Source organism: Panthera uncia (genome assembly GCF_023721935.1).
Source record: "Panthera uncia isolate 11264 chromosome B2 unlocalized genomic scaffold, Puncia_PCG_1.0 HiC_scaffold_24, whole genome shotgun sequence".
In the NCBI taxonomy this organism is placed as follows: domain Eukaryota; kingdom Metazoa; phylum Chordata; class Mammalia; order Carnivora; family Felidae; genus Panthera; species Panthera uncia.
In genome coordinates, this window is record NW_026057580.1 from 36338571 (window position 1) to 36365500 (window position 26930).

At 39.0% G+C, this 26930-nt stretch overlaps 1 protein-coding gene and 1 non-coding gene across 2 annotated transcripts; one reads left to right on the top strand and one right to left on the bottom strand.

Annotated features, from left to right (window-relative positions):
- Positions 1-239: 239 nt before the first annotated feature.
- On the bottom strand, positions 240-26930 carry CGAS (cyclic GMP-AMP synthase). The gene is made up of 5 exons (XM_049653900.1): positions 26187-26930; positions 17857-18076; positions 12206-12442; positions 4110-4212; positions 240-1854 (listed from the first exon to the last, which is right to left on the bottom strand). The coding sequence occupies exons 1-5, from the start codon at positions 26817-26819 to the stop codon at positions 1503-1505; spliced, it is 1545 nt and encodes a 514-aa protein (XP_049509857.1). The 5' UTR covers positions 26820-26930; the 3' UTR covers positions 240-1502.
- LOC125939241 (small nucleolar RNA U13) lies at positions 17419-17526 on the top strand. The gene has a single exon (XR_007462990.1). It is a non-coding gene; the product is annotated as a small nucleolar RNA U13 (small nucleolar RNA).

The window sequence follows — 26930 nt, forward strand, 5'->3', positions numbered from 1 at the left end:
GGAGACTCACATGGTGAGGAACTGTAGGCAGTTCCTAGCAGCTAAGGGCAACCTCTGGCTGATAGAAACTGAAGTCCTCAGCCTTAGCAATGTAAACAATGCCAACAAATGTGGATCCTTCTCGGTCTGGTCCCAGATGAAACAGCAGCCCCAGCTGACACCTTTATTGTGGCCTTGTGAGACCCTGTGCTGAGCCATGCTCAGAATCTTGATCAACAAACACTGAAATAAATGCCACCAAATTTGTGGTAACTTGTTATGGAGCAATAGGAAACTACAGAATCCAACCCCTCTACCTCACTATCACCATATAAGCACTCAGTCTATTCCTTTATCCTCCTTAATCATAATTTTGATGACACTGATAGTCAATGGTTATATTACTTTGCCTTCACATACAATTACAGCTGACCAATATTATCAAATCAGACTTTTCTTGCACACATTTGCTTCCTGGAATTAAAAGTAGTTTTGATTTTTGTTTGTCTAGTTTTCTATTTATTTAGGATTTACTGTCCCCAAAACTTTCCTCCAAATGTCTAATTTTTCTCTTAGTATGTTAAACAGGATATATAAAATGCACAGACTATAAAGGAGAAAACTGATACATTCAACTACATTAAAATTTTAAAACCTTGTTTACTAAAACACCAAAAATGGTAAAGACACTCCACACAATGAGAGAAGTTATTTGTTACACAGACAACCAACAAAGCGTAAGTATCCAAAATATATAAAGAACTACAAAAAATGAGAAAACAGTAAAATAGCCAATAAGAAAATGTGCAAAATGTATGAATGGGAAAAAGTTAACAAACAGCAGCTGCTTCTAAGTTGAATGCTGCCTGAGCACAGAGGAGAAAGGGTAACATTTGGAAATAGCAGGTATGGAAGTACCTGTTTCTTTGAATGTTGTACCATATGCATGTATTGCCTTTTCAGAAATATATATAAAAGTGTTACTAAATATAATAAAAGTAAGTTGTATGTTTTATATTTATCCATGTGCATTATTCTATATTTTGCTATGACATGGATTTCCTGAGACATGTAGAGATGATGTAGACTTTTCATTTCCTTCTTACTGATTCTGGCATATGTGACAAGACATTGCTTCCAAATATGTTTGAGCATTGAACAAAGTCTGCCATTTTTATGGAGGCAATGATCATTTCTAACATCTCTTGCAAATTTCTACATTTGTGCTAGGTGAGAAGTGGTGTTTACTAAGTGCTTGATGAATTTAATTCAGGTGATAAGTATTTTGTCCTTTTCATTCCAGTCTAGTAAAGCTTTTATATTGTAAATACTCCTTTTGCTTCTTTATTCCTTGACTAACCTCTTTCCTAGGATAATCAATCTGTTTATACTGATTATAGTTCATTAAGACAAAAGAGTTAAATGATTTACATTCATTTTAGTTAATCATTAATGTGACAAATTTCAAACACTGCAATATTATAAAGTCACTCTAATTCTTGATTCTTTTTAAAAATATAATTTCAAAGTTTATGAAAAACTGGAAATCCATTGTTTCTCTCATATTCAATTTCCTTTGATAGAAATTCTTTACTTATTTTGTCAATTTGGTCCCGAGAGAATAGATTGAATCCAGGAATAAAATAATGCTCAAGATGTTCTATCTTCAGGCACTGAAGAAAGTATGCCACACAGTTATCAAAACAGAGCTCCAGGTCTCTAGTGTGCCAGTGACTGTCTTGTGACTCCTGGGTACATACATGAAAGAAGGCAGTTTTCACATGGTAAGAGGAGAACTTATCCAGTTCCTTTCGGTTTTCAAACTTTATTTTCAATTGTTCTAAAAGATATTTCATTAGTTTTAGACAATCTTTCCTGTTGAATAAAAAAGAAAACCACTTATTTTTATTTATTGACAACCTGCTTCATTCCACAAAAAGCTTTAGGCATGTAACAGGAAAAAAATACAAAGATACAATAAACAGGGGCGTGTGGATGGCTCAGCTGGTTTAAGTGTCCAACTCTGCTCAAGTCATGATCTCACAGTTTGTGAGTTCAAGCCCCACGTCAAGCTCTCTGCTGTCAGCACAGAGCCTGCTTTGGATCCTCTCCCTCTCTCTCTGCCCCTCCCCTGCTTGCTCTCTAAAATACGTAAACATTAAAAAAAAGATACAAAAAAAAAAGATACAATAAACAATACAGACATTATAATATATAAAAAATTAAAAATAAAGATATGTAATTATAGGGCCATTCTAGAACCTGTTTTCAAATATGTGCTTTCAAGTTTCAAACACATTTTATTCTCCCCTCTTATTTTTAGCTTAAATATTTTATTCTATCAGGATAGATTCAACTATATGAAACTGGCAGATATTTATTCATCCAGTCATTTAGTACCTAGAAAAATCTCATTTTAATTTTTACAAAATGGGGGCAGATGACTGGCTCAGTCTGTAGAACATGTGACTCTTGATCTCAGGGTCATGAGTTCAAGCCTCATGTTGGGCATATAGCCTACTTAAAAAGATAATAAAATAAATAAATGATTTTCGTAGTTATTTCGTAGTTAACAAAATTTAATGTTTATAAAACTATTTAGGCTTATTAGAAATATAGGGGCACCTGGGTGGCTCAGTCTGTTGAGTGTATGACTTCGGCTCAGGTCATGATTTCACTGTGAGTTCGAGCCCCACGTCAGGCTCTGTGCTGACAGCTCAGAACCTGGAGCCTGCTTCGGATTCTGTGTCTCCCTCTCTCTCTGTCCTTTCCCCATTCATACTGTCTCTCTCTGCCTCTCAAAAAATAAATAAATGCTAAAAAAAGAAAATTAAAAAAAATATATATTTTTTGGGGGGTGCCTGGCTGGCTAGCTGGGAGGAGGGTACAGTTCTTAATCTTGGGATCATGAGTTCAAGCCCCACATGGGTATAGAAATTACTTAAGTAAAACTTTAAAAGGAGAGGGGGTCCCTGGGTGAGTGGGTCAGTTGGTTAAGCACCCAACTCGTGATTTTGGCACAGATCATGATCTTGTATTTGTGGGTTTGAACCCCACGTTGGGCTCCATGTGGATGGTGTGATGCCTGCCTGGGATTCTCTCTCTCCCTCTCTGTGCCACTCCCCCACTCTCTCTCTCAAAATAAATAAACTTGAAACAATTTTTTAAACTTAAAAAATAAAAAAGATATTTTTCGTTTTTTAACTTAAAATTTTTTATGGTTTTTTTTTTTTTTTTTGAGAGAGATAGAGCAGGGGAGGGGCGCGCACACACACGCACGCACACACACACACACACACACACACACACACACAGATAGAATCCAAAGCGGACTTCAGGCTCTAAGCTGTCAGCACAGAGACCAATGTGGGGCTTGAACCCATGAACCGTGAGATCATGACCTGAGCTGAAGTTAGATGCTTCATCAATTGAGCCACCCAGGCGCCCCAGGAAATATATTTTCCTTAATGCCTGTTTCAAAGCCTACATATGAAGCCTTAATCTCCCGTGCCTGCATGTGGGGCATTCTTGTTTTGACCTTTTAACTTTTGTGACCCTTCTACTAGACAACTTTAGAAACTCGAATGATGAGTTTGAAAACTCTTTTCAATCTCAGCTCTTTACAGTGCATATGTTAACAAGAAAAATAATTACTTCTTAGTGTTGTTCCAAGCAGAGCTAATCAGTCCCTGGCCTTCACCACGAACAAACCATCTCAAAGCAGGCACCAGTATCCAATAAGAGTAATCTTTTAGTCTCCTCCCATTATGTGACATTAATGCTCATTACCTTAAAGCAACCAGACGACTCAGACACATCCAATTGTCGTGGCTAGCCATGGCGAGTGTTCATATCCTCTCACTCTGTCCTACTTCATACAACTATCTGATCCAGGTTCAGGACTTACTATGCTCCCTGGCCTTGCCTTCTAACACTATTTCCTTGGTCCCTTGGATCTGGCTTCCCTGGTTTCATGCTCACACTCTAGATAATACTCCAGGGTCGATCCAGCCATGTGCTGCCCCCAGGACTCAACTCAACAATGATCATCTTCAGACTGGAGCTATGAAATCAACAAAGAATTAAACATTCCATTGGTAATTTGCCATTTAACAAAATAATGAAGTTACCTGCAACACTTCATCCCATTAATTTCACAGCATGTTTTAGATTGTCCGTGACTTTTCAAAATGTCCTTTTCAATGTGAGAGAAAGATAGCCGCCACGTTTCTTCTTAATTTCCAAAAAAAAAAAAAAAAAAAGTACTTTATCAAAAGCATCCATATATAAACAACACAATACTGAAATTATTTCATTAAAATATCACTCTGGAAGATTTCTAAAGGGAGACAGACCAAAAGAAATGAACACATAATGTAATTACATATTAAAACAAGTGATCTGGGGGCGCCTGGGTGGCGCAGTCGGTTAAGCGTCCGACTTCAGCCAGGTCACGATCTCATGGTCCATGAGTTCGAGCCCCGCGTCAGGCTCTGGGCTGATGGCTCGGAGCCTGGAGCCTGTTTCCGATTCTGTGTCTCCCTCTCTAGACTCTGTCCCTCCCCCGTTCATGCTCTGTCTCTCTCTGTCCCAAAAATCAATAAACGTTGAAAAAAAAAAAAAAAAACAAAAACAAAAAAACAAAAAAAAAAAACAAGTGATCTGAAGCAAATAATGGGTTGAAATAGGAAAAATGGAGGGGAGCATCAGGAGCATAATATAGTTAGCATGATAAGATGAATGTATTACCTTTTATATATTGCTAAATTCAGTTTAATATTTTGTTTCAAAAATAATCTGAATCAACTGATTCAAAATTTTTGTTTATTTTTTTATACCATCCTTGCAAGTTTTGGTATTCGTGTAAAATGAGCTAGGGAACATTTCCTTTTTTTCTACTCCTTGGGAGAGTTTATATAAGAATAAAATGATTCCCCCCCCCCCTACTTCTAGAGTTTTACCATGGCCATCTCTTTTACATTCGCCTGACTATCCTATTATCTAGTTGTTTTTATACCAGAAATATATGATTGGTTTGTAATTTAAAAATTAATCAATATACTGTCTCATTAACAGAATAAAGGAAAAACATATGGTCATCTCAATAGAAGCAGAAAATGCAGCTAATAAAATTTAATATATATAATTTAAACAAAAAACATCTCTCAGCAAAGGTAGATTTTTAAAAACCTAGCTATGATAATATAAGGCAAAAAGTTGAGGTTTTTCCTTTGAAATTAGGAAGACAGGATGTTGGTTATCCTCATTTCTGCACTGGCTATCCTAACAAGCACAGTGAGGGAAGGAAAAACAGGGACATAGCACTGGAAAGGGAGAAATAAAGCTATTATTATTGAAAGATGATAAAATTGTATACATAGAAAATACAAAAGAAGCTGGGTGACAGGTACGTGTATGTTCTTCAGTCTACTTTTCTATTGGTTTCAAACTTTTCATAATAAAAAGTTACAACTTCCTATGAGTAAATCTAACAAAATATATACAAAACTTAAATAGAAAACTTTAAAACTTTGGCACAATAACACTGAGATCAATGGAACAGAATAGAGAACCCAGAAATGGACCCACAAACGTATGGCCAGCTAATCTCTGGCAAAGCAGGAAAGAATATCCAATGGAATAAAGACAGTCTTTTCAGCAACCGGTGCTGGGAAAACTGGACAGCGACATGCAGAAGAAGGAACCTGGACCACTTTCTTACACCACACACAAAAATAAACTCAAAATGGATGAAAGACCTAAATGTAAGACAGGAAGCCATTAAAATCCTCAAGGAGAAAGCAGGCAAAAACCTCTTTGACGTTGGCCACAGCAACTTCTTATTCAACATGTCTCCAGAGGCAAGGGAAACAAAAGCAAAAATGAACTATTGGGACCTCATCAAAATATAAAGCTGCTGCACAGTGAAGGAAACAATCAGCAAAACTAAAAGTCAACCGACAGAATGGGAGATGATATTTGCAAATGGCATGTCAGATAAAGGGTTAGTATCCAAAATCTATAAAGAACTTATCAAATTCAACACCCAAAAAACAAATAATCCAATGAAGAAATGGGCAAAAGACATGAATAGACACTTCTCCAAAGAAGACATCCAGATGGCCAACTGACCCATAATAAATGTCCAACATCACTCATCATCAGGGAAATACAAATCAAAACCACAATGAGATACCACCTCACACCTGTCAGAATGGCTAACATCAACAACCCAGGCAACAACAGATGTTGGCGAGGATGTGGAAAAGAGGATCTCTTTTGCATTGTTGGTGGGAATGCAAGCTGGTGCAGCCACTCTGGAAAACAGTATGGAGGTTCCTCAAAAACTTAAAAATAGAACTACCCTATGACCTAGCAATTGCCCTACTAGGTATTTATCCAAGGGATACTGGTATGCTGTTGTGGAGGGGCACATGCATCCCCATGTTTATAGCAGCACTATCAACAATAGCCAAAGTATGGAAAGAGCCCAAATGTCCATCAATGGATGAATGGATAAAGAAGATGGGTGTATATATATATATATATATATACACACATATACACAATGAGTATTACTCAGCAATCAAAAAGAGTGAAATCTTGCCATTTGCAACTACATGGATGGAACTAGAGAGTATTATACTAAGTGAAATTAGTAAGTCAGAGAAAGAGAAATATAGGACTTCAATCATGAGGACTTTAAGAGACAAAACAGTTGAACATAGGGAAGGGAAGCAGAAATATAAAAACAGGGAGGGGGACAAAACATAAGAGACTCTTAAATACAGAGAACAAACAGAAGATTATTAGAGGGGTTGTGGGAGGGAGGATGGGCTAAATGGGTAAGGGGCATCAAGGAATCTACCCCTGAAATCATTGTTGCACTATTCTAACTAACTTGGAGGTAAATTTAAAAATAAATAAATAAATAGATTAAAAAAAAAGGAAATTCTAAAACTTCACTGAGAAGTATTAGAGGAAATCTAAATAAATAGAGATGTGCACGCTGTACATGGATTGGAAGACTCATTATTATAAATATATCAAGTCTCCCCAAATTTATCTATAGATTCAATGTACCCTCAATCAAAATTCCAAAAAAAAAAAAGTTTTTGTGGAACTTGACAAGAGGATACCAAAATTTTAATGAAAACACAAAGGCTCAAGAATATCTAAAATACTCTTGAAGAAGGACAAAGTGGGAGAGTTTGCTCTACCAGATATCAAGATTTCTAAAGCTACATTATGTATGATACTATGGTATAGCACAAGGACAGAGGTTTTAATTGGACAGAATAAAGACTTTAGTAATAGCTACACAATATATAGACAATAAATATATGGAAAAGGCACTGGGCTAGGGGTGCTCATTACTGTATAAATCCATTTATGAAATCCACTTATACCATTCTGGAAAAGGCAAATCTATAGAGATAGTAAACAGATCAGTGGTTGCCAGAAGGTTGAATAAATGAGGCATGGGGGGCTCTTTAAGGCAGTGAAGCTATTATGTAAAGGTAGATACATGATACAATGCATTTGTCAAAATCAGAACAACTCTATAGCACAGTGAACCTTGAAGTATGACAACTTTAAAAAGTCATTTAAGAGATCAAGTAAGCCCAGGAAATAATGCAGACCAGCAGAAGGGACTCTAACTATATTACAAATGTATGAAACAACCTCCTTGAAGGGGGCTGGTGTAGAAACAAAAAAACCTCCCTGAAGGAGGGGGGTGGAAGCAAAGAAAGTTACTTTGGAAATGTTGTCTCTGAGACTGAAGGCAATAGAAACTGTACATAAGCTCTGTATTCCAGTTGATAATATAAATACAGGCGGTTACACATAGAAATGTTTATAGATATCTGTATACACTGGGGTCACTATATGTATATATGTATATATATTTCCTTGCTCTTTTAGCTGAGAGTGATGACACCCTGGTAGCAGAGCACGCATAGCGCCCCGATCTTGGTTTCTAGTACATTTCCCAATAAAAGGATCCAGGGCTACTTGGAGAAATGGCTGATTCTAGGACTGAAGCAGGAAATACACAAGATGAGCCTGGAGCCTCTTGTAGTTACCAGAAAGTGAGTTAGTACTAAAAACAAAATAAAACAAACTCCACCCCCAACTACGGAGGAGTATGTCAAGGGATACAGCAATCAACTGGAAGAGCTCTCAAAGGCAAAAGCTGAAACAATTTAGACAATAAAATTAAGTGGTACTGGATTATAGCTCAACATAAAAAAAAAAATACCCATGAGTGCTTACTAATATGACTGCTTAAGCAAATAAATAAATGGGGAAAAGGAGACAAATCTCCCATGAGGAAGAATTCCAAATAATTTATGTAAATACTGTGCTCTAAAAAGGTGGAGCATAACTCTGCCATTCTTTTTTTTAATGTTTATTTATTTTTGGTGGGAGGAAGACGGGGGGAGGGGCAGACAGAGAGAGATACAGAGAATCCAAAGCAGGGTCAGACTATCAGCGCAGAGCCTGATGTAGGGCTTGAACCCTCGAACCATGAGATCATGATTTGAGCTGAAGTCAGATGCTTACTTACTGAGCCACCCAGGCACCCCAACTCCCCAATTCTTATGTGTGAATTGTGCACAGTGACTTCCAAATAGAACAGTATGAAAAAGGGGAAAAAGAGTAACAGTGGAGAAACCTGACAAATGGCTTACCTCAGCCTGGTTCAACGACAACCATGCTAAGTCATGTTCGTGGCATGTGCCTTTGATAGGATATGATGAGAATGGCATTACCTCTGTTGTCTTCCACCCAAAACCCAGAACTCCAGTTTAATCACAAGAAGACATCAGACACCTATCAATGAGGGACATTCTACAAAAGACCTGACTGGTGCTCCTCAAAACTATCAAGGGCACCAAAAATAAGGAAAGACTGAGAAACTGTTACAGTTAAGAGGAGCCTAAGATGACATGATGACTAAATGTAATGTGGTACCCTACATAGGATCCTGGAACAGGAAAAGGGAGATTAGGGAAAAACTAAGAATATCAGAATTAAGTATGGGCTTTAGTTAACAATCGATATTTGTTCATTAATTATGACAATGTAGCATATTGATGTAAGATGTTAAAGATAAGGAAACAGGTATGGAGTATATAGGAACTCTACTATCTTTTCAATTTTCCTGCAAATCTAAAACTATTTGAAAGTTAAAAGTTTATTTTTGAAACTACATTGAGATTTCACTTCTTACTTTTTGAATTATTCACGAAAATTCCAAAGTTTAAGGAGTTTGGTTGCTAAGGCTGAGAGTGAAATAGGTACTCTCATACATGGCTGTGGGAATGCAAATTGTGCAGTCCCTATGGGGGTGATCTGGCAATGTCCAGCAGATTTATATATGGATTTACTCCTTGATCAGCTGTAAAAACAGACTGAGAAAAGAAATGAGTGCTACCTTTATATAAAGCCAAAACTCTATCTTCAAAATATATCACTAACTGAAAAAAGGGAGGTGTACTTTTTATCTTAAAAGATAAAGGTATATGGGGTGTCTGGATGGCTCAGTTGGTTAAGCATCCGACTTCGGCTCAGGTCATGATCTTGCGTTTCAAGAGTTCGAGCCCCTCATCGGGCTCTGTGCTGATCAGAGCCTGGAGCTTGCTTCCGAATCTGTGACTCCCTCTCTTTCTGCCCTTCTACCGCTCATACTCTGTTTCTCAAAAAATACATAAATGCTTAAAAAAAAAAAAAGATAAAAGTATATATTTACTTGCACGATGAAACGAAAAACAATAAAGAGGGTTTCCAGTCAGGGAAGGAGAGAACAGTGTAGAGCAAACATGAATGGAAGCTGTGGTCCTCTAGAAATTCCTTTTTCTGTAGCTTTGACTTTGGAACCATGTGAATGCCTTATACATTTATGAGACAAAATTAAATCAAAATTGAAAATCTAGCATGTAAAATTTAAAACCATAATGAAACAAACAAACCTAACTATTTTGAGTTGGGTAGCTTAACCACCTGGAGAAATTCTTTCAAGTGGATTTAAGCTTGGTATTTTGACTGTCCTTTTATCTTAAGAACAAAAGAACTACAAAAAATCTTAAAGTGTTTTTTTTTTCAATTATACTCTTGATAACAATGCTGGTATTATTTTGAAACAGGTGGAAAGATTTTTAAAATTCTTAAAAATTTGTAAGTAAAAACCAAACAAATCATATTTTTAAAAATATAGCTTATAAGACCAGAACATTTAAAGTAAAATGTTTGGAAAGAGAAAAACTAAAATAGGTGATATACATGTCTGCAATCTAGCATGAGCATTTTCACTGCTAACATGCCCCTCTGTTCAGTCTTTCAGATAGAGATGGGGGTTGAGGGGCATACTTGCCTGAACACAGATAATCTGCAATGATAGGAGGAAAACAGCCAAGGTAATGGAGAGCAAAGGTCAGCTGAGCAACCATCACAAGCATCCACTTTCATCTCAATGCAAGGATGTGACGAACTACCCACAGGACCACTGAAGGACTCTCTCATCCCTAATTTGATTTGTCTCCCAGTCTTGCCCACGGCAGTCGGTAGCAGACCACTAAGAGGGTGGTATGGGTCCTGTTAAGATTTCTGTATCACATACAGTGAGGGTTTCTTGGGCAGCTATTCTAGAAATTATCCAGGGGTGGAACCCCTCTTTACAGAAAGCTATGTTCCTTTTACAAAATTATGAATAATGATATATGTAATATCCTCTTACAAAACAACCTTTCTTGCAGAAAACGACTCCTATATATGCGCAATATAAAAAGTTATCATGAGTCCACAAAACATAAGCCATCAAACTAAGCATGATCAATGAATTCCAAGATTTGTTCAGAATACTAATTTGTAACGTGGTTCATACATTTCATGATCTTTTCCATATCCCTGGAATCCAGGTGCACTAGGTACCAAAAGTTCTTAATTTATAAGACAAAAATAAAATAATCAGCTAAGCTGATTTTAGGTAGACTAACTCAGCCTTGAATGTTTTAGCTGTAGACTAACTCAGAACCTGAATGTTACCCAAGAGCACCATCTGAAAACCTGTTCTTACCGGTGAGGCCAGAGTACACAGGTGAGAAGACCAACTGTAGCTGAGGATGCAAAGGTCTGCTAGCTGCATGAGGAGCAGTGGAAGGGGAAGAAGACAGAAGAAAAGAAGTATGGCTGGGAATGAGAGTCTAGACTCTGATAAATTAATAATATATAACTGCCTTGTGCTGAACTAGGGATTTTATTTTTTAATATTTATTTATTAAATAAATAAACGGGGGAGGGGTAGAGAAAGGGGGATAGAGGATCCAAAGCAAGCTCTGACTTTAGTGAAGCAAGCCCATGTGGAGCCTGAACTCACAAAAAGAACCGTGAGATCATGACCTGAGCCAAGGTCGGACGCTCAACCGACTGAGCCACCCAGGTGTCCTATGAACTGTGATTTTACATAAAGTGTCTCATTTTTTCTCTTCCCAGAAATTTTCAAGTAGCTTTTTTTTTTACATTTTTTTTTTTTAACATTTATTCCTTTTTGAGAGACAGAGCATGAGCAGGGAAGGGGCAGAGAGAGAGGGAGACGCAGAATCCAAAGCGGGCTCCAGGCTCTGAGCTGTCAGCACAGAGCCCGACACGGGGCTCAAACTCACGAACTGCAAGATCATGACCTAAGCCGAAGTTGGACGCTCAACTGACTGAGCCACCCAGGTGCCCCATAAACTTTCAAGTAGCTTTGAGAGACTTGGTTAACTAGCCCAAGATCACACACCTAGTAAGAGAAGAAGCCTCAGGATTCAGATCCAGGGCAGTCTGACTCCAAGGCCAGTACTGCCTTTCTCTATTGAAAACAAACTAAAAATAAACTTGAAATGTGGGTGAGATGATATTTTAAAACCAAGTATTTGATATTACTACTACAACTATGCCCTTTTCAATTCCCTTTCTCACCAAACTCTCACCTTGTAGTCTATTTAGCCTTATGGCTCTTGAAATGCCAACCGCACCAGTTACACTGCCTTAGTATATAACATTAACAGCCCTTGGGTCGCCTGGCTGGCTCAGTCATTAGAGCATATGACTCTTGATCATGGGGTAGGAAGTTCAAGCCCCATGAACTGGGCATAGAGCTTACGTAAAAAAAAAAAAAAAAAAAACAAAACACAGACAACTCTTTTATATGTTTTTAAGTTAACCTTCATATTCAAGATACCTTGAAAACCATTTCCTTCCTTTGCATGCTTGGGGACCAGGTAAAATGGCTGCTGTCTTAGACTGCTTCTAACTTTTGTTCCAAGCCAGTCCTTGACGGGCAGGCCATTCTTGGTGCTAGCAGGCCAGCTGGTGTTTAACTCCAAAGCCAGGGTTATATCCACAGATATTTCTTTAGGTTTTCTAATAAGAAGTGTTACAGCAGGACTCCCTCTCTTCTTCCTCTGGACAACGACATCTGTTTAAACACATAAAAGGGAAGATAGCATTTATCAATCCAGTTTTCTTTGAAAATATAGGGAAGATAATATATCTGTAATTGGAGATCTATAAAGTGCTAAGTGTAAGGTGCAAATTAGTTCTAAAGCGAAACTGACCCCACAAAGCAAAGTGTTTTCCTCATTTCACCAATATTTATCAATACCTACCATGGGGAAGCACTGTCAAGATTCTGTCTGGTATAAATGATGAGGAGCCCATGAAGACTGTGGGCTTTGGGAGTGCTGTGATTAACTTTTCACTTAAATTTATGGATGGCATTTTGGAGGGAAGCCTAGAGAAGAGACCAGATGAATGGCAGGGAGGAGACAGGCAATCGAGAAGACCACAGCAACAGTCCAACACAGAAGTTGTATGCCTGCAGCATCACAGAAGCAGTAGGCATGAAGACACAGGGAGTGATCCATGTTACTACAGCATTATTCACAACAGCCAAGACATGGAACAACTTAGGTATCCATGGATGGATGAATGGATATAGAAATTGTGGTACATACATACCATGGAGTATCATTCAGCCTTAGCAAAGAATATCTTGCCATTTGTGACAACATGGATGAACTTGGAGGGCATTACACAAGGTCAAATAAGCCAGACACAGAAAGGCAAATACTGTATGACCTCACTTATATGTGGAATCTAAAAAAGTAGAATACATAGAAGCAGAGGGTAGGATGGTGGTTACCAGGGGGTTACCAGGAGTTAGAGAGTGGGGGGAAATGGGGAGATGTTAGTCAAAGGGTACAGAGTTACAGTTATGTAGGGCAAGTATGTACAGAGATCTAAAGTACATCATGATGACCATCGTTAACACTACTTACTACACTGTTTACTAGAAATGAGCTAAGAAAGTAGATTTCAGGTACTCTCACCACACACAGAAAAGGCAACTATGTGAGAAGATAAGTTAATTGGCATGACTGCTGAAATCATTTCACCATGTATATGTGTATTACATCATGTTGTACACCTTAAATACAGTTGACTTTTGAACAACACAGGTCTGAACTGTGCAGGTCCACTTCTATGCATTTTTTTTTAGTAAATACAGTATAGCACTGCAAATGTATTTTTTCTTCCTTATGATTTTCTTTTTTTCTTTAAGTTTTTAAATTCCAGTTAGTTAACATATAGTCTAATATTAGTTTCATATATACACTATAGTGATTCAACACTTCCTTACCACATCCAGTGCGCATCACAAGAAGTGCACTCCTTAACCCCATCACCTATTTAACCCATCCCCCCACCCACCTCCCTTCTGGTAACTGTTAATTTGTTCTCTATAGTTAAGAGTCTGTTTCTTGCGGGGTGCCTGGGTGGCTCAGTCCGTTAGGCATTCAACTCTTGATTTTGGCTCAGGTCATGATCTCATGGTCATGGGATTGAGCCCCGCATCCTGCTCTATCCTGAGTGTGGAGCCTCCTTGGGATTCTTTCTCCCTTTCTTTCTCCCTCATGTGCGTGCTCTCTCTCTCAATAAATAAATATTTTTAAAACAGAAAAAAAAAGTCTGTTTCTTGGTCTGCCTTTCTCTTTTTGTCACTTTGCTCCTTGGCCATGATTGTATAGTGATTAGTACTCTGTGTTGTGTCACTCTGCTCCTTTGTTTTATTTCTTAAATTACACATGACTGAAATCATATTGTATTTGTCTTTCTCTGACTGACTTATTTCACTCAGCATAATACTCTGTAGCTCCATCATGTCATCGCAAATGGCAAGATTTCATTTTTTATGGCTGAATAATATTCCATTGTGTATATATAATACATCTTTTTTTTTTTTTTTTTTTTACATCTTCTTTATCCATTCATCAATCAATGGACACTTGGGCTGCTTCCATATCTTGGCTAATATAAATAATGTTGCTATAAACATAAGGGCGCATGTATCCCTTTGAATTAGTGTTTTTGTATTGAGTAAATACCCAGTATTGCAATTGCTGGAGTATATGGTAGTTCTATTTTTAACTTTTTGAGGAACCTCTCTACTATTCCAGAGTGGCTGCATCAGTTTGCATTCCCATCAACAGTACACAAGAGTTCCTTTTTCTCCACATCCTCGCCAACAACCGTTGTTTCTTGTGTTTTTGATTTTAGCCATTCTGATAGGTGAAGTGATACCTCATTGTAGTTTTGATTTGCATGTCCCTGATGGTAAGTGATAATGAGCATCTTTTCATGTGTCTGTTGGCCATCTGCATGTCTTCTTAGGAGAAATGTCTGTTCATGTCTTCTGCCCATTTTTTAATTGGATTATTACTTTATACATTTTGGATACTAACCCTTTCTCAGATATGTCATTTGTAACTATCTTCTCCCATTCTGTAGGTTGCCTTTTAGTTCTGTTGATTGTTTCCTTTACCATGCAGAAACTTTTTTATTTAGATGCAGCAATCCCCTTTGATTTTCTTTAACATTTTCTTTTCTCTCGCTTACTTTACTTTAAGAACATAGTATATGATACATATACAAAATGTGTGCTAATCAACTGTTTATGTTATTAGTAGGGCTTCCAATCAACAGTAAGCTCTTGGTAGATAAATTTTGTTAACTTATACACAGATCATTATGTGTATTTTTTGTTAAGTTATACATAGATTATTATATGTGTATTATACACAGATTATACATAGGAGATCATTATGTGTATTTTTTGTTAAGTTATACACAGATTATATATGTGTATTATACACAGATTTTCGACTATGTGGGGTGGTGCCCCTAACTGTCCTGTTGTTCAAAAATCAACAGTATATAGAGATTGTATTATTTTTTTTAAAGACACAAGTAGCAGAAGTGAGAGGAATTAAAGAGGTTCAAATCAACAGAACTAGTAGATGGACTAAATCTGTAAGGAAGAAGGTAGAAGTCCGGAATGCCATCCCAGGATTTTGGCCTGAGAAATGAATGATGTCGATTTGATTCTTCAATATGGAATAATCAAAAGGAAGAAAGATTGGGCTGAGATGTATTTCATTTTAGACACAATGAGCTCTAGGTGTTTGGAGAACACCCAACAGGAGATGGCTACTGGGCCGGTGGCTTTGGTGGTCAGAAATTCAGTATCTCTAGATGAGAGATACTGGCTTTGGGATTGGGAGGTATACAAGCAATAGTTAGAGACTACTCCCAGATAAGACTTCTGGAAGGGACCATAATGAGAGAGAAGAAAGAGGACCAAGGAGAAAATCCTGGAGAATGCCCTCATTTTGCTATCACTAAATCTGTAAAACTACCCACATTTTACCCACATTTTACCCATTATATCCTTCTACCCTCCTATTACTACTGAGGAAGCGTACATCCCCCTTTCAAAGGCTACCCCTGCACATGGTGTCTGGATTCCTTCTTTCTTACCTTCTTAACCACCGTGTTTTTTCAACTGTTCCCTCTCTCCTCCATCAGTGGGTGCCCCTTCCCTACTGGATCATTCCTGTCTTTATACAAAGGATTCCAGTATCTCTCATTCTAAAATATGCCTCTCTTGACCCCAACCTACCTCTTCCCCATGCTTACTCACCTTTCTATGTCCTTTACAGCTGAAACTTTGTAAAGATATGCCTACACACACCCCAGTGAAACTGCTAAGTCCAAGTTACCAACTCCCACGAAACTGAAGACTAAGTCCAGTGGTTTTCCGAATGTCAGTAGCACTCTACACACTGACCACTCATTCTGCACTTAGTCTCCTTTTGCTCCTTCTCTTCTCAACCTCTAATGGGATCCTCTTCTTGCCACTCTGCTTAACACTGCAACTCCCCCTTCCCCATCCTATTGCCAACACTTTTCACCACAGGACTTACTACTTTCTAGTAGTGAAGATAATTATGTTTTCCATTTGTTATGAATTATATGTCTGTCCCTACATAACTAAGGTACAGAAGGGTGAGGATCTTCATTTATTTGTTCATTACTATATCCCAAACACCTAGAACACCTGGCACATTCGATGATCAATGAATACTGATTCATGAATAAATTAATCAATGCTCTCTGCCTATGTGGTCTCATCCACTGCCAATGCCATTTATGTGTTTACATATAGCCCAAACATATCCTCTGAACTTCAAACCCATATCCAATTACAAACTTGATACACTCACTTCAACGTATCACAGGAATCTCTAACTTAAAATCTCCAAAGCCAAAAACTCCTAATCCATACCCTAAAATACATTCCTCCTCAGTCCTTCCCATTAGAAAAGGGCACAATCAATTCACACAGGTGCTCAATCAGAAACCTGGAGGCCTTCTTTAATTCAATCCTCTTGAACCCCCTACACTTAATCCAGAAGTAAGCATTGCTACAGCTTGGATGTGTCTGCTTCTCTCCATTCCCACCTCCATCGAAGCCACCACTATCTTTCACCTGAATTACTTCAATGTCTTCCTTTTTCTTTCCTTTTTTTTTATTTGCCTTTTTATAATATCTTCTCCAGAGAAGTCAGAGTAAACTTTTAAAAATACAAAGCAAATCATCACTCCCTAATTAAAACTTCAATGAACATGGTATCAATCTGAATTCATTTCCAGGATCTACAAGTCCTTGCAGTATGGTCCCTGGCCACCTCTTCAACTGCATTTCATGTCACTCTTCCCCTTGTCCACATAGGCCTCTTTTTGTTCCTTTAACTTGCCAAGCTCTCTTCAGCCTTGGGGTCTTACTCCATCCCAGTTGCTACTACTTCTCCCAGTTCATTCCCTTTAGAGCACTTAATGTAATTTGTGTTTACAAGCTTCAAGAGGGGATTTCATGCAATCACATGTAACCAGTGGCACAGGCAGCCATTCAGTGAATATCCAATGAAAACCAAACTGAACAAATCAACCTTTAGGAAGAACACCAAGAAAATGTAGTAACTAAAATCAAGAGCAAAGAGTTGTTTCTAAGAAGAAGTGGTCAACAAGGAGGTTAAGAAAGATCAGGAAAGGATCCTTTTGTAGTTCATTAGTGTGATGACTGGGCGTCCAAGCTGCTGTGTGACAGACATGTGCCTCACTCAAGCCCTGTTATGAAGTAGGCACTTTACCTCTCTGATGTGGGGAGAAAAAAAAGATCATGAGAGGAGTGTACATTGGCAATTAGTAGGTATAATTAGACGTTTAAGAATCAAAAGCCAAGGAGCACCTGGGTGGCTCAGTCAGTTGAGCGTCCAACTCTTGGTTTCAGCTCAGGTCATGATCTCACAGTTCTTGAGATCAAGCCCTGAGTCAGGCTCCATACTGACAACTTGAAGCCTGGTATTCTCTCTCTTTCTCTCTGTCCCTCCCCTGAGCACACACATGAGCATCCTCTCTGTCTCTTTCTCTCCCCCTCTCAAAATAAATAAATAAAGTTTTCAAAAAAGAATCAAAAGTCAAAATTCTTACCTTCAATGTTTTCAATTTCTTTCTTAATGATTTTCCTAAACTTCAACAGCATCTTAGAAGCTGATAATATTTCCCCTTCTAAAAACGGACTCAGAGGATTTCCTTTAGGATTTCTTTTGAACTTCACAAAGTAATATGCACCACTGTTGCGATACTCTTCTAGCTGAATTCTGGAGACCTCCAGTTTGAACATAATATCAAATTCATTAGGAGCAGAAATCTAAGAAATAGTAAAAAATACTCGCTTGTGAATATTTTCCAAGCAACACAATTTTTTTCTTGAAATTTCTGCTTAAAACCCCCACTCTGAAAAGCAAGATCCCTAATATTTATACCCTCTGGGAGTGGGACTGGTGGAGCGAAGAGAGCATTGTTGCTTTGGTTGGTAGGTTCCATACCCTTTTTTTAAAACCAAAAGTATGCGGGGTGCCTGGGTGGCTCGGTGGGTTAAGTGTAGGACTTCGGCTCAGGTCATGATCTGTGAGTTTGGGCTCAGGTCTGTGAGTTTGAGCCCTGCGTCGGGCTCTGTGCTGACAGCTCAGAGCCTGGAGCCTGTTTCAGATTCTGTGTCTCCCTCTCTCTCTGCCCCTCCCCTGTTCATGCTCTGTCTCTCTCTGTCTCAAAAATAAATGAACGTTAAGAAAAAATTTTAAAAAAGTAAAAAAATAAAACCAAGAGTATGCATTATTTTTATAATTTAGAATAATTTAAAAAATTTTTTTCAACGCTTTTTTATTTATTTTTGGGACAGAGAGAGACAGAGCATGAATGGGGGAGGGGCAGAGAGAGAGGGAGACACAGAATCGGAAACAGGCTCCAGGCTCCGAGCCATAAGCCCAGAGCCTGACGCGGGGCTCGAACTCACGGACCGCGAGATCGTGACCTGGCTGAAGTCGGACGCTTAACCGACTGCGCCACCCAGGCGCCCCAATATAATTTAGAATAATTTTAAATGATATCATGCAAGCTTTAAAAATCTGTACCAGTTTTTTTCTGAATTTACAGATTAATAAAATTAAAAGCCTTTAAGTGCTATTTTTTATGTGACAAGACACACACTCCAGCCACCCTCTTGTCACAGTGGTCTAAAAAAACGTGTGTAGCCATGTGCTGGCTAGTTGAGCAAAGGCCTTCTCGTTATAGTTTCTGGTCACCCAAGTGAGTGTTAGTTCCAACTCATAGTGTCTTTAACCACAGCATTTTAGGAGCATCAAAGAATCTTTTTCATCCTCACAATAATAAATGAATCAGCAATTATAATAAATGATCATTTTTCTTATATTAAAAATGCCACAAAGGGACATGTGGGTGGCTCAGTTGGCTGAGCATCTGACTGTTGATTTCAGCTCAGGTCATGATCCCAGGGTCATGGGATTGAGCCCCACGTTAAGATTCTCTTTCTCCCTCTGCCCCTCTCCCTGACTCATGTTCTCTCTCTAAAATAAAAATAAAAATAAAATAAAATAAAATAAAATAAAATAAAATATTTAAAAAGCCACAGGGGGATACTGGGTGGCTCAGTTGGTTAAGCGTCAGGCTCTTGATTTCATCTCAGGTCATGATCTCATGGTTTGTGGGATTGAGCCCCATGTTGGGCTCTTTACTAACAGCTCGGAGCCTGCTTGGGATACTCTCTCTCTCCCTTTCTCTCTGCCCCTCCCATGTGCACACATGTGCGTATTCTCTCTCTCTCCCAAAATAAATACACATTTAAAAAATAAATAAATAAAATTTAAAAAGCCACAAATCTTTCATTAGTCAGGAGCATGCTTCAAGTACAGCTATTGAACTGTACTGTTCAAGAAGGTACCTATATGTCTAGTGACCATGTGAAACGTGGCTAGTCCAAATTGAGATATACTGTCCCGTATACCAAATTGTGTCCTCCCAAAATTAATATACTGAAGCTCTAGCCCCAAATGTGACTGTACTTGGAGACAGGGCTTTTAGGAGTTAATTAAGGTTAAATGAGATCATGAGGGTAGGGTTCTAATCTAATAGGATTGATGGCCTTCAGAGGAGGAGGAAGAGGAGGAGAAGGAGGGAGATCCCTTTCTCACTGCCCACACATAAGGAACAGAATGAGGACCCAGGGAGAAGGTGGCTGTCTGTAAGCCAGGAAGAGTCCCCACCAAAACCTAACCATGCTAGCACTCTGATCTTGGACTTCCAGCCTCTAGAACTCTAAGAAATTTGTGTTGTTTAAGCCACTCAGTTTAAAGTATTTTTGTTATGGCAGCCTAAGCTGACTAGGGTATAATATGAGGGTCAAACACTTGGAAGTGACATCAGTGGGAATGAATTAAGAGCCTCTGAAAATCCACTCTTCCATAAAAGCAACAAGAACATGGGCAGAAATGGTCAATTCAATTTTTCAGGTCTGTAAATTAACCAAAGGCTTGCAACAATCCAGGGAGGCTTTATTCAAGAAAAATGGCTGAATCCCAAAAGGAACTGTGAACTTTGTGGGCACTACCCTGTTCTCATCCACAGAGCACAGAAGGTTCTCTTATTCCCATTCACTCTCAGAAACCCTCCACCAAGAGTAGCTACTATTCTAACAACATAGATGAAGTTCACCTGTTTGGAAACACCATATAAACTGAATCATATAAAATGTACTCTATTACATGTGACTTGTTTCACTTAACATGTTTATGAGATTTACTTGTTACATGTATTGGTAGTTTGTTCTTTTTCATCTTATGAAACATTCCATTGAACTAATGCAGTTTATCACAATACACTTACTTATTCTGTTGTGAGTATTTGGGTCATTTCCAGTTTTTAACTATTACAAAGCTGTTCTGAGCATTCTTATATATGCCTTTTGGTGAACATGAGCACTCATTTCTATTGTGTATATGCCTAGCAGAACTGCTGGACCACAGGATAAGCATGTCTTTAACTTTAGGAGAAAGTGTCAATTTTCTAAAAGGGTTGTACCAATGTATCCTCCCTTTATCAAGGTAAGGGAGTTTCAGTTGCTCCACATCTTCTCCAAGATGGAATTGTCAAGTCTAAAAATTTTAGCCATTCTAGTGGATACATGTGTAGTAGAATCACACCATGGTTTTAATTTACATTTTCCTGATGATTAATGATGTTGAACATCTTTTGTGTTTGTTGCTATTTGGATTATATACTAAAGCATCTATTCAAGTCTTTTGCTCAATTTTAAATTGGTTTGTCTATCTTTTTCTTACCGATTTGTACTAGTCCTTTGTCATATGTACATATTGAGAGTATATGTTTAAGTATCTGTTTTTGTACAGAGAGTATCTGTTTAAGAAATATTTGTACATCCTATTATTATGAAGACATTCTTCAATGTCTTTTCTAGAAACTTTGTTGTTTTGCCTTTCATCTTTAGGTTTATTATATATCTTTAAAATTGTTTTTTAATGTTTCTTCATTTTAGAGAGAGAGAGAGAGAGAGAGAGAGAGAGGGGGAGAGATACAGAGAGAATGAGCAGCGGAGGGGTAGACAAAGGAAACACAGAATCTGACGCAGGCTGCAGGCTCTGAGCTGTCAGCACAGAGCCCAATGCAGGGCTTGAACTCACAAACAGTGAGATCATGACCTGAGCCAAAGTAGGATGCTTAACTGACTGAGCCACCCGGGTGCCCTATTATACATCTTGAATTAATTTTTGTGTATCATGTGTAGTAGATGGGTGTCAAGTATATACAATTGACCCAATACTGATTACTGAAAAAAGTCATCCTTTCTCCCATTGAATTACACTACTGCATATATTTTGTATTGAATTGAATTATATATGCAGGTCTGTTTCTGGACTTTCTACTCAACTGGCCTATTTATCTATCATTGCACCAATAATAACTGCTTAATTAGGGTAGTTTTATAGTAAGTCTTGCTCCTTGGTAGGGAAATCCTCCAACATTTTCTCCTTTAGAACTGTCTTGGCTATTCTAGGTCCTTTGCATTTCCACATAAATTGTATAATTAGCTTGTCAATTTAAACAAAAAAATTGATGGGATTTTGACTGAACTGCATTGAATCTATGCAGATCAACTTGAGGAAAACTGAACATGATATAGATTTCCATTTATTTAGTCCGTTTTCAAATTTACTCAGCAATGTTTTGAAATTTTTATCATCTTTAGCAAGTTATTCCTAAAATATTTGATGTTCTTGATGCTATTTAAATGGTATTTTTACATTTCATTTGCACTTTTGTTGTTGTTAGAATATTGGAGTACTTTGATTTCTGTTTACTGACTTTGTATCCAGTAACCCTGATAAATTCACTGATAACAGTTGAGTAACACAGATTTGAACTGGGTAGGTCCACTTATACATATTTTTGTTGCTTTTTTTTAAAAATAGTACAGTATTGTAAATGAATTGTGTCTTCCTCATGACTTTCTTAATATTTCTTTCCTTACTTTATTGTAAAATACAGTATATAATACGTGTAACATACGAAGTATGTATTATTCATACTGTTCATCAAAAAGGCTTCCAGTCCACAGTAGACTCTTAGTAGTTAAGTTTTTGGGGACTCAAAAGTTATATGCAGATTTTTAACTGCATGGGTGGGGAAGGATTGGTGCCCCTAGCCCCTGTGTCGTTCAAGGATCAACAGTATTTCTAATAGTTTGTACAAAAATTCAATAAAGTCATCTGCATAAGTAGGTTTTATTACTCCTTTTCTGATCTTAAGCATCTTTTCTTTTTCCTGCTTTGTTACATGGGCTCTATGTATTCCTTTATTTCCTCTTTTCTTGTTCAACATTATGTTTGTAAGATTCATTCATGTTGTTGCATGTGGTTGAAGTTTATTTCTTTACTGGTTAATGTACCACTGGCTAAAACCACTACAATTACTTGATTTCTATATAACCTTTCACTCAGCCCAAACTATATGATTAGTAAAATGCAAAGAGGCAAAGAAAATATTATAGAATGGCAATTAGAGAATTTCTACAAGAAATCTTCCAAATTTCATCTAGAACTTGACAATATTACAGTAAAATATATGAATAAAAATGTGTCAATATGGAACCAAGTAAATAAATTACTGAGAGGTATATTTTGTATCTATCCTTTTAACAATTAGAAAGAGTTTGGAATCCAATTTTGAAATCCAAGTGTATGCATAACAGAAGAAAATATACCAAAATGATAACAGTGAATAAAATAAACATGAGTAATATTGCTCTTCTTTATCCTTTTCCTAATTTCCCAAGGACATCAACATGGAAGAGGGGTGAATATGGAAAAGGCTGAGAAAAGTGGTATGTAGGTGGGACTAGCCATGGGAGCCTGCTAGAGGATTAACTGCTAGAGCCAGGCACTGAATCAACTCTACAATGAATATATATATATATATTATAATCAGTTTTTAAAAATCAATACATGTTTTAGATAAAACAAACTTCATTCCATTTCTTCCATCAGTGCATGATTTTAAAAAGGAGGGGCAGGGCACGTGGGTGGCTCAGTCGGTTAAGCGGCCGACTTCGGCTCAGGTCATGATCTCACAGTTTGTGGGTTCGAGCCCCACATCAGGCTCTGTGCTGACACCTCAGAGCCTGGAGCCTGCTTTGGATTCTATGTCCCCCTCTCTCTCTGCCCCTCCCCACTTGTGCTCGCGCTCTCTCTCTCTCTCTAAAAAATAAACATCAAAAAGAATTTAAAAAATTTTTTAAATAAAAAAATAAAAATAAATAAAAAGACAGGGCACCTGGCTGGCTCAGTCATAAGAGCATATGACTCTTGATCTGAGGTTATAACTTCAAGCCCCATGCTGGGTGTAGGGATTACTTAAATAAAACTTAAAAAAAAAAAAAAATTGGGGCACCTGGGTGGCTCAGTTGGTTGGGTGTTGGACTCTTGATCTCAGGGTCCTGAGTTTAAGCCCCATGGGGTTATAGTGCTTACTTAAAAAAAAAAAAAAAAAAAAAAAAAAAAAAAAAAGGAGACTGGCTCTGATTGGAAACTGTTCTTTTAAAAAAAAAAAAAATTTTAACGTTTATTTATTTTTGAGACAGAGAGAGACAGAGCATGAACAGGGGAGGGTCAGAGAGAGAGAGGGAGACACAGAATCTGAAACAGGCTCCAGGCTCTGAGCTGTCAGCACAGAGCCCAACTCGGGGCTTGAACTCACGAACCGCGAGATCATGACCTGAGCCGAAGTTGGACGCTTAACCGACTGAGCCACCCAGGCACCCCTGATTGGAAACTGTTCTTTAAACATCTTATTTTGCCTGGGTGGTTCAGTCAAACATCCAACTGCAGCTCAGGTCATGTTCTCACAATTCATGGGTTCGAGCTCCACATCAGGCTCTCTGGTGTCAATGCATACATAGCCTGCTTCAGATCCTGTCTCCCTCTCTCTCTGCTCCTCCCCCATGTGTGCACGTTCTCTAAAAATAATCACTCTTTTTAAGTCTTATTATCCCATCCATATAATTGAACAGATGGATACTTATACAATAAGAATTACACTTAATGGGCCACCTGGGTGGCTCAGCCCGTTAAGCGACTGACTCTTGATTTTGGCTCAGGTGATGACCTCATGGTTCTGGAGTTCAAGCCCTGAGACCAGCTCCAGGCTGACCGTGCAGAGCCTGCTTGGGATTCTCTGTTTCTCCCTGCTCTCTCTCTCTTGCGCACACACGTTCGCGCTCTCTCTCTCTCTCTCTCTCTCTCTCGAAGAATCATACTTAAGACAATCTAATGAAAGTTTTGCTCACTTGGCTTTCAAAAAACTTTTAGATGGAATTATAAAGTCTTCAGTGCTAAAAGAGTTTAAGATTCAAAGACTGATACATACACTGTCTTTCTGACAATAAACAAAAACATCACTGAGTCCACACCAATGAAATGAACAGCTGTTTAAGATACAATTTATGTAAAACGTTCTGTGACAATGGAGTTTAAAATCTAGGTGGCAGTCAAAACAAAAAATATATGAAAGGTTTAATTTCACTGAAAGCTATCAGGTTAAATGCTTATCATGGGAATGAAATCTGAATCTGCTACCCTGAGAAGGCAGAGGTGTTAAGAGAGACCATCCATCTTTTCTTCTTGAGCACATTCATTATTCATTTGCTTGAATGCTTGCTATGTGTTAAGGCTTAGAGACACAAAGATGCATAATATTTGGCTTGCTATCTTAAGAGTTTATAATCCTAAATCCTAAATCTAGAGTTTAATAATCATCTACTTCTGGAGAGCAGTTAACTGAATAAAGCCAATACGTAACTCTAAAATAAATTACAATTACCTAATAAGGAAATATTCTCAGCCTCTGTTTCTGTTCATGCTACTCCTAAGATCTTATACAGATCTAACAGAGGTGCACGGTCCAGCCCTGAAAAATCTGACAGCTTAAGCCAAAACACAACTAGAAATCTGTCACCGGTCAGGAAACAAACTCCGGTCAGGAACCTGTTCCTAAATCTTCAATTCATACTGGAATGAAGATAATTCAGCCACACACAAATGGGATGTGGAATACATACTTAAAAACAATCACATTGGATGTGTACTTAGGGAGTACGCTTTTTTAGTATCTATAGATTTTCTCTTAATTTTTAAAGAACATCACTCAACGGGGTGCCTGGGTGGCTCAGTCGGTTAAGCCTCGGACTTCAGCTCAGGTCATGATCTCACAGTTTGTGAGTTTGAGCTCCGCATCCGGCTCTGTGCTGACAGCTCAGAGCCTTCATGAAGCCTGCTTCGGATTCAGCGTCTCCCTCTCTCTCTGCCCCTCCCCTGCTCACACTCTGTCTAATAACTGAATGAGCGTTTAAAAAAATAAATAAATAAAAAATAAGGAGCATCACTCACTGTGAGCTTCCCATGACATCTGTATAAGAAATTGGGGAGAGAGGGAGCTGGGAGCAGCTGGAAGATGTTTTTCCTATGCAGTTTTTCCCATAGGAAAAATGTTCTTAGATATACTGATTTTGTGGAATTTTTCACAGACCACTCCTAATTACCCAACTCAGAATTTGACTAGGGAACACCAAGTATAGCACTGTTACAGAAACTCAAGCTGCTTGCATGAAATGAATCCATATATTTGAATTCCCCCAACAGCAGGGTCTTGACAAGAGCTGGCAACCAAGCTAGCTGTATATTCGTGGGATGTATAGATGGAGAAACGAGCAAGTGTTCCCCTTTTGGGGTACAACTATGTCACAGGCCACAAGAGAACAAGAGTCTGAGTTACTTTCGAAGGGAAGTGAGGGAACGTGGGAGTTGGGACTATCCGACAGGCTGGGGAGAGGGACGAGGAAAAATGGGCCCAGCTAGCCACGGGAACCGGAGGGGAGGCGCTGGGCGGCTCACCTTCACATGCTCGTAGTAGCTTCCGGTGCGCAGCAGCCCGACGTCTTTGAATTCGGAATCACAGCTCTTCAAGCCCCGCAGCAGGTGGTCCACAACCTTGTTCACAGTCTCAGCCGCCAATGAGATTTCCTGGCGCCTCAGCCTCAATTTGTCTAGCACCGCCCGGGGATTCCAGCCGCCGGGCGCCGCCCCCGAAGCTGAAACTAGCGGGCCAGGGCTGGGAACCTCCGTGGGCTCTGGCGGGGGTCTCTGCTCCCCAGCGGCGCGCGCGCTGCCCCTGCGGCGAGAACTAACCCTGGAAAGGGGCGGCCCCGCCGCCGGAGGCTCCAGCTTCGCCGCCGAAACCGCCTGCCCCTCCACCGCGTCCTCAGCGTCCAGAAGCGCCTTTTTGGCGCGGGCACCCCGCGCGCGTACCTGGGGTCTCTCCGGGGAGCCGGGGATGCTCCTCCTCTGCAGGGATCCCGCTGCCCCGACGGCGCCGCACTTCCGTGAGTTGGGTCGGGTAGCCCCAGGGGCGGACGGAGATTCGCTAGGTTCCTCCCGGAGACCCTTCACTCCCTGAGCCGAAATCTTGGAGGTAGCGGTCGCGGCCTTTGAAGCTGTCCTCGTGGCCTTTCCGCCCCGGTGATCCATGGCTGGCGCTCTCTGCTCCCCGAAAGCCGGGAGACTCGGCTTCGCGAAAAGGCCGAGGGAGGAGAAGCCAGCAGTCAGAGCGAGAAATGAAACTTAAAAATCTGGCGGGAA

Bases quoted from the DNA above. Each gene is read 5' to 3' on its own strand.
- CGAS (XM_049653900.1), bottom strand. From the start codon at position 26,819: ATGGATCACCGGGGCGGAAAGGCCACGAGGACAGCTTCAAAGGCCGCG. The intron at 18,077-26,186 runs GTGAGCCGCCCA...ACTATTTCTTAG, and splicing joins GCTACTACGAGCATGTGAAG to ATTTCTGCTCCTAATGAATT. The intron at 12,443-17,856 runs GTAAGAATTTTG...GTGTTTAAACAG, and splicing joins AGAAATTGAAAACATTGAAG to ATGTCGTTGTCCAGAGGAAG.